Source organism: Bufo gargarizans, chromosome 1 (genome assembly GCF_014858855.1).
Source record: "Bufo gargarizans isolate SCDJY-AF-19 chromosome 1, ASM1485885v1, whole genome shotgun sequence".
NCBI lineage: Eukaryota > Metazoa > Chordata > Amphibia > Anura > Bufonidae > Bufo > Bufo gargarizans.
This window is the reverse complement of record NC_058080.1, coordinates 517128030-517143077: the sequence shown is the minus strand read 5'-3', so window position 1 is coordinate 517143077 and position 15048 is coordinate 517128030. Positions and strand designations below refer to the sequence as shown.

The 15048-nt window shown below is 44.2% G+C and overlaps 1 protein-coding gene across 1 annotated transcript in view; it reads left to right on the top strand.

Moving 5' to 3' along the window:
• The window catches only part of LOC122933776 (sodium-dependent serotonin transporter-like), a 112797-nt gene that overhangs the window by 83176 nt on the left and 14573 nt on the right, over positions 1-15048 (top strand). Inside the window, exons 8-12 of the mRNA XM_044288787.1 lie at positions 5920-6032; positions 7854-7985; positions 9655-9754; positions 11193-11293; positions 13417-13584. Coding sequence (XP_044144722.1) covers positions 5920-6032; positions 7854-7985; positions 9655-9754; positions 11193-11293; positions 13417-13584 — 614 coding nt within the window. The remainder of the gene's footprint in view (positions 1-5919; positions 6033-7853; positions 7986-9654; positions 9755-11192; positions 11294-13416; positions 13585-15048) is intronic.

Below are 15048 nucleotides of genomic sequence, written 5' to 3'. Positions count from 1 at the left end.
AAGTAGGCCAGATTTTTATGGTCAGTAAACACGGTAATAGGGTGTCTGGCTCCCTCTAGCCAATGGCGCCATTCCTCAAAAGCCAACTTGATGGCCAACAACTCCCTATCTCCCACATCGTAATTTCTCTCTGCGGAGGAGAGTTTCTTCGAGAAAAAGGCACATGGTCGCCATTTGGCAGGAGAGGAACCCTGAGACAAGACCGCACCCACACCCACCTCAGAAGCATCAACCTCAACTATGAAGGGTAGAGAAATATCAGGTTGTACCAAGATGGGAGCGGAAGCAAAACTCTCCTTGATATTAGAAAAGGCCTTACGCGCCTCTACCAACCAGGAAGAAAAATCTACCCCCTTTCTGGTCATATCAGTGAGTGGTTTAACAACAGAGGAATAATTCAAAATAAACTTCCTGTAATAATTGGCAAAGCCCAAAAAACGCATCAGCGCCTTCTGATTCTCAGGAAGCTCCCACTCAAGCACAGCGCGGACCTTCTCGGGGTCCATGCGAAAACCAGAAGCGGAGAGAAGAAACCCCAGAAATTGAATTTCTGGAACCGCAAACACACATTTTTCCAGTTTAGCGTACAATTTATTCTCCCGCAGGATGAGCAAGACCTGACGTAAGTGTTCCTTATGAGTTTTGAAATCAGGAGAAAAAAATCAAAATATCATCCAAATACACTAATACAAATTTCCCCATTAAATGATAAAAAATGCTGTTCACGAAATGCTGAAAAACGGCTGGAGCATTCATCAAACCAAAAGGCATAGCCAAATTCTCAAAATGGCCCTCAGGGGTATTGAAGGCCGTCTTCCATTCGTCTCCTTCTCTGACCCTGACCAGGTTGTATGCCCCTCTTAGATCTAATTTGGAAAAAACTTTAGCCCCAACAATCTGGTTAAACAGGTCCGGGATCAGAGGAAGCGGATAAGGGTCACGAATTGTAATACTGTTCAGCTCCCCGAAATCCAGACAAAGTCTTAAAGAACCATCTTTTTTCTTAACAAAGAAAAAAACAGCGGCAACAGGTGACTTCGAGGGTCGTATGTGTCCTTTTCTCAGACTCTCAGAGATATAAGCACGCATAGCGACCCTTTCAGGTTGGGAGAGATTGTATAAACGAGATTTAGGCAGCTTGGCGCCTGGGATGAGATTAATAGGGCAATCGTACTCCCTGTGCGGGGGCAAATCCTGAACTCCACTCTCAGAGAAGACATCCAAAAATTCAGAGAGAAAAGATGGTACAGTCTTAGTAGAAACCTCAGAAACAGATGTCGTGAGGCAATTCTTTGTGCAAAAGTCACTTCAACCATTTATTTGCCTCGCTTGCCAATCAATGGTGGGGTTATGTTTAGTAAGTCAGGGTAGCCCCAACACAAGAGGAGTAGGCAATCCGCTAAGGACGAAACATGACACATCCTCAACATGAGCATCACTCACAATTAAACGGATATTGTGAACTATGCCCTTTAATGATTTCTGAGAAAGTGGAGCGGAATCAATAGCAAAAACAGGAATATCCTTTCCCAAAGTGCATACCTGGAAACCATGAGTTATCGCAAATTGATTATCAATGAGATTGACAGCTGCTCCACTATCTACAAGAATCTCACAAAAAATGTTCTTGCTGTCTAGCGCCACCCTGGCAGGTAGGACAAAACGGGAACTACAAGCAAACGGAAAACCTTCAATTTCCGCTTCAACCCTGCCAATGTTAACAGATGGAACATTTTTAAAGGATTTTTTCCTTCTTGTTTCTTTATTACTCCCAAAAAACTGCCTGAATCTCCTAGAGGGACAAACATTTGCCAAATGATTTATACCTCCACAACAAAAACAAACCTTCCCATGCGGGCTGAATCTTCTATTGTCAGAGGCAATCAACCCCAGCTGCATGGGCTCCTGCTCAGAAGGAGTTGACAGCAACTGAGACCCCTGCGCACAGAATGAGACCGCTGCACTGTCCTTGGATTGAGTATGACAGGAAGGAGTGATCTCTCCTCTCTCTCTAAGACGCCTGTCAATACGAACGGCCTGAGACATGGCAGAGTCCAAGGAGGTAGGCCTCTCATGAAAGGCAAATGCATCTTTCAATCCCTCTGAAAGACCATGGCAAAATTGACTTCGGAGTGCAGCATCATTCCAACCAGTATCAGCTGCCCATCTCCGAAATTCTGAGCAGTATATCTCTGCGGATTGTTTACCCTGGCATAACAGACGTAGTCTAGACTTAGCCAAAGCAATACGATCCGGATCATCATATATCTGACCCAGGGCTAAAAAGAATTCATCCACTGAACGGAGGGGCCGTGCCCCCACCGGCAGCGAAAAGGCCCACGACTGAGCGTTACCCCTGAGCAGCGATATAATGATCCCCACCCTCCGTTCCTCATCACCAGAGGAATGGGGAAGAAGGCGAAAATTGAGTTTGCAAGCCTCTCTAAACCGCACAAAATTCTCACTACCCCCGGAGAACGTATCCGGGAGCGAGATCTTAGGCTCAGAACAAACTCCATGAACGCAAGCTGAACCGGTCACTTGAAACTGAGAAAGAGTCTTATGGAGATCTGCTACCTCCAATGAAAGACCCTGAAAGCGTTCAGTCAAAAGTGAAACCGGATCCATGCTTGAGACGGTTTTGGTGGTTTATAATGTCACGGAAGGTGTACAGGAAACAAGACAACACAAAATGAATATACGACTCACTGGATCCAAAACTAAGGAACAAAAAGGGAGACCCCTGCATTAGACCTGGCACTCTCCCTGACTGCTCAGCCTATGCGAAAATCCCAATGGTAGATGATCGCATATCGTCGTACCTCGACTGTATAACACCTGAACACCCTATAATAGTGAGGGGACACGACCACCGGCTCCCTACACTAGATACGGAGGGAGTCAGGGTCACCTGGGATCCAGCAAACAGGAAAACACAAATGAATGCACACTTATCTTGTAGAAGACTGAGAAGTAGGATCAGCATGCACACACACTCCAGGAAGTAAAAAAACCTCACACTGATGCACTATGGGGAGGAATTTAAAGGGATGCAATCAGTACAACTACATGACAGCTGAGAGAGGCTAACGAGATGAGGAACTGAAAGCAAAACAAAGGAAGCTCAAGGAGGAGGTTCTGAAAGGCATCTGTCAGAGCTTCTCAGATGTCTGGTAGTGACACCCGCTTAGGACGAAACATGACACATCCTCAACATGAGTATCACTCACAATCAAACGGATATTGTGAACTATGCCCTTTAACGATTTCTGAGAAAGTGGAACGGAATCAATAGCAAAAACAGGTATATCCTTTTCCAAAGTGCATACCTGGAAACCATGAGTTATAGCAAATTGACTATCAATGAGATTGACAGCTGCTCCACTATCTACAAAAATCTCACAAAAAATGTTCTTGCTCTCTAGCGCCACCCTGGCAGGTAGGACAAAACGGGAACTACAAGCAAACGGAAAACCTTCCATTTCCGCATCAACCTTGCCAATAGTAACAGATGGAACGTTTTTAGAGGATTTTTTTTCTTTTTGGGCGGTTTATAATGTCACGGAAGGTGTACAGAAAACTAGAAGACACAAAATAAAGATCTGACTGACTGGATCCAAAACTAAGGAACAAAAGGGAGAGCCCTGCATCAGACCTGGCTCTCTCCCTAACTGCTCAGCCTATGCGAAAATCCCAATGATAGATAATCGCATATCCTCGTACCTCGACTGTATAACACCTGAACACCCTATAATAGTGAGGGCACACGACCACCGGCTCCCTACAATTGATACGGAGGGAGTCAGGGTCACCTGGGATCCAGCAAACAGGAAAACACAAATGAACGAACAAAACTTATCTGTAGAAGACTCAGTAGTAGGATCAGCATGCACACACTCCAGGAAGTAATATAAACCGCAAAGTGATGCAGTATGGGGAGGGATTTAAAGGGATGCAATCAGTGCAACTACATGACAGCTGAGAGAGGCTAACGAGATGAGAAAATGAAAGCAAAACAAAAGGAACCTCAAGGAGGAGGTTCTGAAGGACGTCTGTCAGAGCTTCTCAGATGTCTGGTGGTGACAGCGGGTCGTGTGCATGTAGCCTAAGGCTGAATGCACATGGTCGTGGTATCCCGGCCGTGTGCGGTCCGTGGTATCCTGGCCTGGCATCCTGCTGACAGCAGGAGCGCACGGCGTTATTGGTTGCTGTGACGCCATGCACTTCATGCTGCGGCTGCACTACAGTAATACACTCGTATAGCTCATATGAGTGTATTACTGTAGCGCAGCGGTGGCATGAAGCGGACGGCGTCATAGCAACCAATGACGCTGTGCGCTCCTGCTGTCAACAGGATGCCAGGCCGGGATACCACGGACCTCTCACATCCCTGTTCCATGGCCGTGTGCATTTGGCCTAAGACACACTTTTTAGCAAGAAAAAAGTCCCTGCGCCTAGTCCACAGTCAGGTTGGTCCAGCTCCCTGACTGCTTCCTTAATGATCCATCAGAGTGCTCATACATCGCTCTCTCTATCTCTGCCCAACAGCAATCTGTATGATCAGTGCAGGGAGGAGAGGAGACTGAATAATCTGTTCAGCACATGGAGGGGAAGGTCCTAAGCTGCACTGAAAGGAGATGAAATCTCCAAGTGATTGCAGATGAAGGACACATGATGTGACCAGTGGAGGGGCAAAACCAGAAAGAGGAGAAATGTTAGTTTTTATTAAGGTTGTGACTGCATCCCTAGCTTTTTATTAACCCCTTCGCCCCCAGATAGTTTTTCATTTTTGTTTTTTCACTCCCTGCTTTTCTGGGACCATAGGGCTTGTTGTTTGCAGGACAAGTTGTACTTTCTAATGAGTAGAGAGAAGCTGGAACAAAATTCCAAATGGGGTGGAATTGGAAAAAAACACAATTCCGCCACAGTTTTATTGGTTTTGTAATTGTTTATACAGCGTTCCCTATGCGGTATAACTGATCTGTTACCTTCATTCTCCAGGTCAGTACAATTACAGTGATACCATATTTGTATAAGTAGCAAAGAAAAGGTTTCTGCACGTCAGGATAAACTACAGTTCTTTTATTCAAAAAAGACATTAAAAACATTAAAAATAGCATTTTGGTTTTAATGATTACATTTATTTATTTAGAGAATAGGATGTCGAACTATTTTCTAATATAACTCTATTTAAAAGTTTGCTTGCAGACTTTTATTATATCCATACAGTAACCTCTCTGTAAAGAAAAAATTGTATGGCCCATTTGAGTCCTGTAAAATGGATCCATAGGGAGTTATGTGAGATGTCATGTGACCTCACAAGTATCATGGGACCTGGGTTTTAGTGAACTGCCCAGGTATCTAACAGATGAAAAGTAGTGTATTAGGGAGCAGAACATATACAGTATATACAGTTTTATTACCTCCGGCAGCCCATCATGTCTGTCAGTATTTGTGTAGAAACAGATCTGTGTGTGTTGTGTTTTTCTTTATTAACATGACAACATCACCTAGAGACAGGCAGCCATTTTACTGCTTGTGGCCACATCACCACTGAAGCCAGTCATTGGCTGGAGTGGTGCATGTGACCAAGCCTATGGCCAGCTGAACATGGAGGGGACCGGAAGATGGAGACAGTGGAGGACCAGAACAGTGTGGAGCAGGTAAGTATGAATCTGCTATTTTTTATGAAGGCAGGCTGGGGACATTACATAAAATATAATTATTACTGAAAAAACCCTTTAAGGGGTTAAATGGATTTTCTACTTATTTTGATCTCTTTATTTTAATGAATCACTTAAAAGTACATTGTTATATTCACATGCTGCAGATTAGTTTGCAGAAATCTCTCTGACTCATCCATAAATCTTAATAAGGTTTGTAAAAATCTTGCATTATTTTGTTTTGTTGCCTTTATAGGACCTAGCCTCCTATTTATAACATACCCAGAAGCAATTGCTAACATGGTCGGCTCAACTTTTTTTGCTATCATATTCTTTATGATGATGATCACTCTTGGTTTGGATAGTACGGTAAGTCAATTCATATACCATCAAATTCATATTCTTCCTATTCCTTCCATACAATAATTATGAAACAATCCAAACAGATCCAGGGCTCATTCACTCGACCGTAGGCAATATACAGGCACCGGCCGTGTAAATCCTGTATCACGGACGCTGAACCATTGACTTGAATGGGTCCGCAATCTGCAAGAGACAGCGCGGTGTGAAAGCACGGATCGGAAGCACTATGAAGCGCTTCCGTGGGGGTTTTTGGTCCGTGCCTCTGCACCGCAAAAGATAGGACATCCCCTGTCTTTTGCCATATATTGGGGATCGTGAATTCATTCAAGTCATTGGGTCCGTACCGTAATACAGGTGTCACGCTTATGTGTGGGAAGAAAACACCACACCGAGCATAGGAGGGAAAGGGGATACCGGTTCTAAGGCCTGGAAACTAGGGAAGGAAGTTGGACACCTCCTAGAGAAAACCCTAACTCCAGTCCTGACAGACTACCAGTATGAACAGGCCCCAAAGGTAGGCACGTTCATACACCGGATACCTAGAATCCTATCTCACCCTATAGAACCCTGGAACTAATGTCAGGACTGAGTCTACCTGTTTCTCCAAAGGGAAGGATGAACAGGAGTTTTCCTCAGGCCTAATGACAAACAACAGGGAAAGGCAAAAAAACACACACATATACTGTATATAGAAACAAAATACAAAAGGGAAAGGAAACACTTGTCTTCAATGAAGCTTTGGTAACACCAGGAACTCAGCCAAGAACCAAACACAAGCTAACCACAAGTCCAACACAAGCTATAAACCGCATAGCATAGTGGGAGAAACAACAATAAATAGAGAAGGTTAAGTGACCACAATAGCCACACCTGGGGAAAGAAGGTGTGACAAGCACCAGAAACAACACAGACGGCATTAGATCCAAAAGGAAAACATGTCAGATCATACCACGTGTTGCCAGTCTCACAGATCTCCTGCCACCTGTCGCAGGAATGTCCGTATGTCTTGGTACATCCGTGACAACAGGATTCACACGGCTGGTGCCAGTGCAAATTGTGGTCCTCAGCAAGGGCACAGAGACCTATGGTCATGTGTATGAGCTCTCATACTGAAAACACATAAATATAAAACTGGGTGTATGATTGTGCAACCAAACTTTCTGTTATGTATTATTTTTGAAAATACAATTTAAAGGGGGCTTCTGAAAACAGGTTGTCTGACATAAATAAAAATCTCAGATAAGACCTTGAATGCTGGAAAAAAAACATGAGGGTATACTTACCTCTTTCTCTATAGGGCTGTTCTCTGTGCCACCACTGCGGTCCTTCTGCTTGTTTTCAAACCTCAACGGTGACATGCCACTATATGGTATCTGACTGCTGCAGCCGATCACTGTCCTCAGCGGTGGGGTGAATTTACTAATTAAAACAAGCCAGAATTCTGATGCAGTTTGCACAAAGAATGACTGTAGCTGGCATAGACTTCAGTTTCTGGCGCACAGCAGGGCAGAGATGCTCCTAATATATTAATCTGTCACTTAATAAATTAGGCGCCATGGCAGGGAGTTCACGCCAGTGCAAGATGATCACACCAGGGAGATCAAGACTGGCGTATGGGTACACCAGTCTTGATAAATGTCCCTCAAAGTATGGTAGGAGCTGGTATGGAATAGATCGTCAGACACGCAATTGCCACAGGAGCTTACGGGTTATGGTGAAAACCACTTCTGTCCTTTCATTGCATTAATCTGTGGGGCTCACCATATCCAGACCCCCCACAGATCAAAACTGTTTAAACCTTTTGCATATTTTCTATCACATTGTTAGTTTGGAGGCCTTGAAGCTGTTATAACTGCAATCATGGATGAATATCCAGACATTTTGGGTAAGAGAAGAGAGCTGTTTGTCCTTGGCTTGGTCACAGTCTGCTTTACTGGATCACTCAGCACTTTAACTCAGGTAGGATGGGAAATCGATCAAACTGTCATCACTCCAGTACTGCAGTCATACAGTATAATGCTACTGAATATATTAAGCACATTCAGTTGCTCTGATAAACCCATTCACACGACCACATGTAGTGTCTGCCGCCAATTGTTTTCAATTGCAGTGCTGCAGTTTGCAGGTCAGCGGTCTAAATCCAGGACTGCGCATAGAAAAGACATGTTCCTCTTGATAGCCGGCATTTGGAGCCACAGCGGATGTCTGCTTGCGGTTTAGCTCAATTCAGTGGAGCCTTTAGGGTACTTTCACACTTACGTTGTTTGATTCCGGCAGGCAGTTCCGTTGCCTGAACTGCCTGCCTGATAAGGCAAACTGCATGCAAACACGTGTCAGAAAAATGCATTGCAATACCGGATCTGTTTTTCCAGTGTCATCCAGCAAAACGGATCCGGTATTTTTTTTTTTCACATTGTTAAAGGTCTGTGAATGCGCAGATGGGAAGAACGGGTCCGATATTACGGTATTTTGAATGCCGGATCCGGAACTAATACATTCCTATGAAAAAAAATGACGGATCCGGCATTCAGGCAAGTGTTCAGTTTTGTTGGCCGGAGATAAAACCGTAGCATGCTGGGGTATTATCTCCATCCTGAAAAGACTGAACTGAAGACATCCTGATGCATCCTGAACGGATTGCTTTCCATTCAGAATGCATGGGGATATTTTCCGGTATTGAGCCCCTGTGACGGAACTCAGTGACGGAAAAGTAAAACGCTAGTGTGAAAGTACCCTAAGCCATGAGCGGGTCTGCAGTCTGAAAGTGAAAAAAAGTATCAAAATCCGCAGTGTGAATGGAGCCCTTATTGCTGCTCATCATAGGTTACAAAGCTTTTCTTATTCTTTCTGCATCTTTCTCCTCCAGTTTTCAGAGTTTCTGTTCTTATAAGTTTATTTTTTAAGGCCTGTTTCACACTGGTGTTTACTCATTCCGGCAGGGAAACAGCCTGCCAGATCTGTACTACAGTGTACAACTGTGTGCTGCCGGAAGCTCGCCTGGCCCCATTAACTATGATAGGGAGCAGCGTAGATCTGGCCGAAGCATGGCAAATATGCGGAGAGGAAGCCGGACAAAAACCTCTGTGAGCAGCGGTATTTGTCCAGCCGCCTCTTAGCATATTTGCCGTGCTGCGGCTGGATCTACGCCGCTCCCCATTATAGTGAATGGGGCCGGGCAGACTTCCAGCAGCACACGTGTGCACACTGTAGTGTGGATCCAGCAGGCTGTTCTCCTGCCGGAACGAGTAAACACCAGTGTGAAAGTAGCCTAAGGGCCGCTTCACACGAGCGGATGCCGTGCGTGGCATCCGCTCCGTGAAAGAGTGCCAAGACCCGCTGCAGACTGCAGAGGCACGGAGCAGTAACTTGACTGTTAATGCTCCGTGCCTCTCTGTGATCTCTTTACTACGAAATCACAGTTGTCACTGTGATTTCGAAGTAAAGAGATCACAGAGAGGCACGGAGCATTAACAGTCATGTTACTGCTCCGTGCCTCTGCAGTCTGCAGCGGGTCTTGGCACTCTTTCACGGAGCGGATGCCACGCACGGCATCCGCTCGTGTGAAGCGGCCCTAAGTCTATTATGCCTGTATTACGGTTAATAGTTTGCAACTGTCATATTTTATTAGGGAGGAGCATATGTTGTGAAGCTTCTGGAGGAATTTGGGGCTGGCTGTTCTATCATTGCAGTTGTATTCTTAGAAGCAATCGCTGTGTCTTGGTTCTATGGTAAGACAAATGGCATTTACTGCATATGTGTCTTATGTTTCATTATTCTGTTGTACAATGTTTGAGCATGGGCTGCTGTCAATGACATTCTGTAAGAGTAATTTCCCCTAAAACGAATATAAACTTTGTGAAATAGTGCTCATCATCTCTCCTGACATGTCTGTATTAGTAAATACTTGTATACACCATATGGAGTAACAGTGCTGAAGCCTTTGTATGTGTAATTTAAGTATTTATTAAGGCAGACATGTTAGAAGGGCTAGATGGTTTCACACTGGGGTTAGAAACCATCCGGCAGAGGAACAGCCCGCCAGAGTTCGTTGTATCCGGCATAGCCGGGTACTTCCTTTCCCTGCCGGAGCCCATTCGCCATAATGGGACCTGGCGGGGATCCAGCATGTTTCCAGCATGAGTGCCGTGATTCAGTTGGACAAAAAATGTCATCAGCATCGTTTTTGTCCGTCTGAATCCTGGCACTCACCCCAAAGAAAAGGCCGTATCCCTGTTGGGTCCCTTTATAGTCAATAGGGCCTAGCGCCGCTCCGGCTGTTTCCAGCTATGCCAGTGTGAAATTGTCTTCTGTCAAGTTAAAAGTTTTATTTAACTATTTCTTACATAGGTATGTGGGAACACTGAATAATAACTTCTTATGGCAACTAAAGAGGTTGTCCCACAAAAAATATTCTAAGTTTTTAAAACCAGCACCTGAATCTGAGCTCTTTTATATTTGAATGTAATATAGCATAGCCACTGAGTTATTCAGTAAAATCTATCTGTATAGCGCCATCTGCTGTTTGTTCTTTCTTATTTCTTTGTCCTGCTCACTGAGATGGCCGCACATGCTCAGTTTCATCCTTCATCTGCCTCCTGAGCTGTGATAGGGAGAGCTGAGACACGCCCCCTGAGCTGTGATAGGGAGAGCTGAGGCACGCCCCCTTAGCTGCAGCAGATAGGACAACCTTCCCCCTTGAGCTGTCAGCTTAATATAAATCTAGAAGAGCAATGAATGGGGAGATCTCTGGATCCATAGGAGGTACAGGGCTGGTTCTAGATTTGTCAGAAAGAGGTTGTCATGTACTATATGATGTCTGATTTGAATTTTTTACATAAGTCATGGGATAACACTTTTAACAATGCCATAACCATATGGGGCAAGGGGTATATCACTGCATAACTACACTGATTTGTAATTCAACAGCCTGGGAAGGTTGTATCATATTATGGGAGCCTTAATGGTAGCCATTGCTGTTTTTAGCTTTTTTCCGTCAAAAGATTTTACTGCAACTTGCAGAATACAATTGTCTTCAAATTGACAGCAGAAGACTACTCAGGTAGCTTTAGGGTTAAATGACACAAGCTAATTGTACACAAATGTCCAGAGATAATTCCACCAATCTTTTAGGGCCACAGTTTAAAATAATGTGTACTCAATTCACAGGAATACAAAGGTTCTGCAATGACGTGAAGGCCATGCTAGGCTTTACTCCGGGGATATACTGGAGAGTTTGCTGGGTAGCAATCAGTCCTGCATTTCTGGCTGTAAGTATAATTCCATTAAAATGACAGTGATTGACATTAAAGACAAAATAATACTTCATTTTTAAAGGTCTGCGCATGCGCAGACCGGAAAGCCGGTTCCGTTTTGCCGGAACACTTAATGCCGGATCCAGCACTAATACACTTCAATGTAAATTAATGCTGGATCGGGCATTTCGGCAAGTGTTCAGTATTTTTGGCCGGAGTGAAAACTGCAGCATGCTGCGGTATTTTCTCCATCCCAAAAACATAAGAGGGACTGAACTGATGCATCCTGAACGGATGACTCTCTATTCAGAATGCATTAGGATAAAACTGATCAGTTTTTTTTCCGGTATTGAGCTTCTGTGACGGAACTCAATACCGGAAAACAAAAACGCTAGTGTGAAAGTACCCTAAGACATCACTTTCGGGTCTTACTTCTATAGGGGTTGTTGAAGTCACAAAAACATATGCCCGTATACACATATTACTGACACAAAGGAGTCCCAGCCCAGCTTGTTATATGTGGCTTACTGGTAAAGAGTGATCTTCAAGCAATGACAGCATATTTGTCAATAGATGGCCACAAGATAGGTGATAAATGTATGATGATGGGGACCCACCAATCCACTGTTCCGCTCAGCCCTATTGACTTTGAAACAGAAATATGTATACTTACCTGCTGTTCCATTTAAACCCCTCCTCACAGACTTTCAGTATGTTAGCCGAACACTGCGAAAATTAAATACAAGAAAATGTAGGAAATGTGATGTGGAGAAATGCGGAACTTAGGATCCCTGTTCTAGTCATGGGCAGGAGTTCTAGCAGTGGCACATTTATCACTTGCTTATGTTATATTACAGCCTCTATAGAAGCTGGAAGAGAAACCTCCGATCACAGCCATTTAACCCTCTAGATCCCATGGTCAATAGCAGCTACAGCAACTAGGTAGTTTCAGAGGAAGGGAGCTTCCTTCTCCACTGCCCTTTACCAAATGTGGGGTGTCGGTGGTTGAGGTGACAGCAGGAGGTGTAGCAATAACCTCCATCTCTGCCATGTACAGGAGTCTATTTGTCCTTGCCAGAGACATGGTCTAAGGGCTCATTCAGACAGCCGTATCTTTTTGCGGTCTGCAAAAATGCGGATCCGTTTTTTTTTGCAGTCAGTTCGACATGTCCGCCAAAAACGGATTGCAGTCTGCATTTTTTGTGGACCCATAGACTTCAATGGGGCTACGTCCCGATTTGTATAGGACATGTATTATTTGTTTTGCGGGGCCATGGAATGGAAGAAAAGATGCGGACAGCACAGTATATCTTTTGGGGCCCCAAAGTAGTATATGGGTCCAATCTGCTAAATTGTGGTGTTGCTTGTCAGTGTAAAACGAGAAGCTGAATACACTGCAATAAATCTCATGTCCAAAGCCCTGTGTGGGACTAAAATATGTAAATAAAATTTAACATTACCACATGTTCACTGTAGGAAAATATAGCGTTAGGGCTCGTTCACATGAACATGTGAAGCCTGTGCCCATGCTGTGGACCGCAAATTGCGGTCCGCAATGCATGGGCACTGTCCATGGGGCAGGCGCATGGGGATCGCAGACCCATTCACTAGAATGGGTCCGCGATCCTTCGTTCTGCAAAAAGATAGAACTTGCTCTATCTTTTTGTGCTGCGGAAGCACGGAACGGAACCCCAGAAAGCACTCCATAGTGCTTCCGTAGTGTTCCGTTCCGCATCCTCGGATTTGCGAACCCATTGAAATGAATAGATTTACATCCGTGATGCGGAAAGGCCAAGGAATGGTGCCGTGTATTGTGGATCCGCAAATGCGGTCTGCAATATGTCAACGGGCTTCACACGTTCGTGTGAACGAGCCCTTAATGGAAGAAAAAGCTTCACCACCAATCAAAGACTTATGTACGCTAGAATAGTATCAATAAAAACTATACCTCATTGGCAAAAACATCCTTTATAAAGCTCCAATTTTTTGTTTTTAAGTGTTTTTGGTGTAATTATATTGACCCAGAGGGGAAAAAAATATTATATATATCATATGGTAAAATCTACATATCACACAAAACTCATTTGCTGACATATATTGGTGCACTGTATGTTCATATCTGTTTCCTATCCCTCTAGTTTATCATAGTAAGCTCATTTATGGATCAACCACCTCTGATGCTATTTGATTATAAATATCCTGAATGGACAATATCAGTTGGTTACCTAATTGGGGCATCATCCTTTATCTGGATTCCAGTATACATGGTTTATAAACTAGTATGGACTCCAGGATCCCTCAAACAGGTAAGTGTTTGCAATACAAAATGGTTTCTATATGGTCTGCAAATGTTTTTACTGGTCTGCAAATGTTTGGGGTGTCTCTATTTATCTCTACCACCATATATATTTGTTTCTCATCCAGATCCATGTCTATGAATTACATTTCACTTATTGTAACATATTTCATATCTGCTGTGCATTTATGTGTTCATAGAAGAAGAATGCATAATATTAGGGCTGTCAGGCAATGTGTAAGATAAGTAGTGGCTGTGAAAGGAAAATGGAGGCTTCTGACTCCGCCTCTCTGTTTAACATCTTGTTCCTTTACTATCCTACCGTGCGTGCTAGTATTATGGCTATACTTAAAGGGGTTGTCCCTACATACCCATATTTTCACCCAGACATCCCCCCTGATGTTAGCATCAGAGCATATCATGTCCCTTGGATCGCGCCCTGGGCAAGGTTTTTTTTTATTTACAATAATACACTGTTGGGCGGAAGCTTCTGCCCGCAGTGTGTTTGGCGACGTCACCAACTCTGATGGGACGGCTTTAGTGCTAAAGCCCGCCCATCAGTGCCAGGGACGTCACCGGGCTCACTGCTGGGTGGAAGTATCCGCCTGGCAGCCCTAAGGAGAGTCCGGTACGTCACCGGATCTCCTGAAAATGCCTTTGCCCTGCACAATTCAGTGCAGGGCAAAGGAGAGCATTGGAGCATGAAATGTTCCGATACTCTTGTCAGGGGGCTGCCTGGGTGAAAATATGGGTATGTCCGGGTTCAGCTCTGAACCCGGACCACCCCTTTTAGACTCTGTACCGTGAATTCTAATAAAATGTATTTATTAAATACTACAAAGTCTACAGTCACAATTCTTGTGATACGAATACATACATATATATATATATTTATACATGTAACTATAAATAAATATATATATATATATACACACATTTCAACGCTACAGAACTATAACAATGCACACTATGAAAACCCACAACACCCTCTAAATTCCAATACTCCCACCCAATGTAAACACACACACACACACTAGTGGTCCCTCCCCCACCTAGCACTAACTGTCCCTAGATAAGGGAAGGACAGGGTCACCGTAGCAATGAATCTGGCAGGGAAAAGTTTAATGGATTACCCTTAATGTAAAAGGGTTAAGGGCAGGGCAATGTGATCAGACAGGGAGAGGGTTAATATATATAATGATGTAGGGCTTATTGCAGGGAAAGGGTTAGTATAATGCTCGTTGTCTAGGGGTACTTAGCCAGTCCTCCAGGGAATTAAGGCTCATCCTCTAGCAGGATGATCTTGCTTCTTGCTCATTGTCCCTGGGGATTGCTTGTTCTCTAGGGGATGATTCTCGGCAGGGGCACTCAGCTGGACTGATGAGCACTCCACTGCCGGGTTACTTAAACCTGGCGGGGCGCACTCCTCTGCAGACATACGAGCAAACCTGCTGGCAGTGCACGAGGGCTGGAG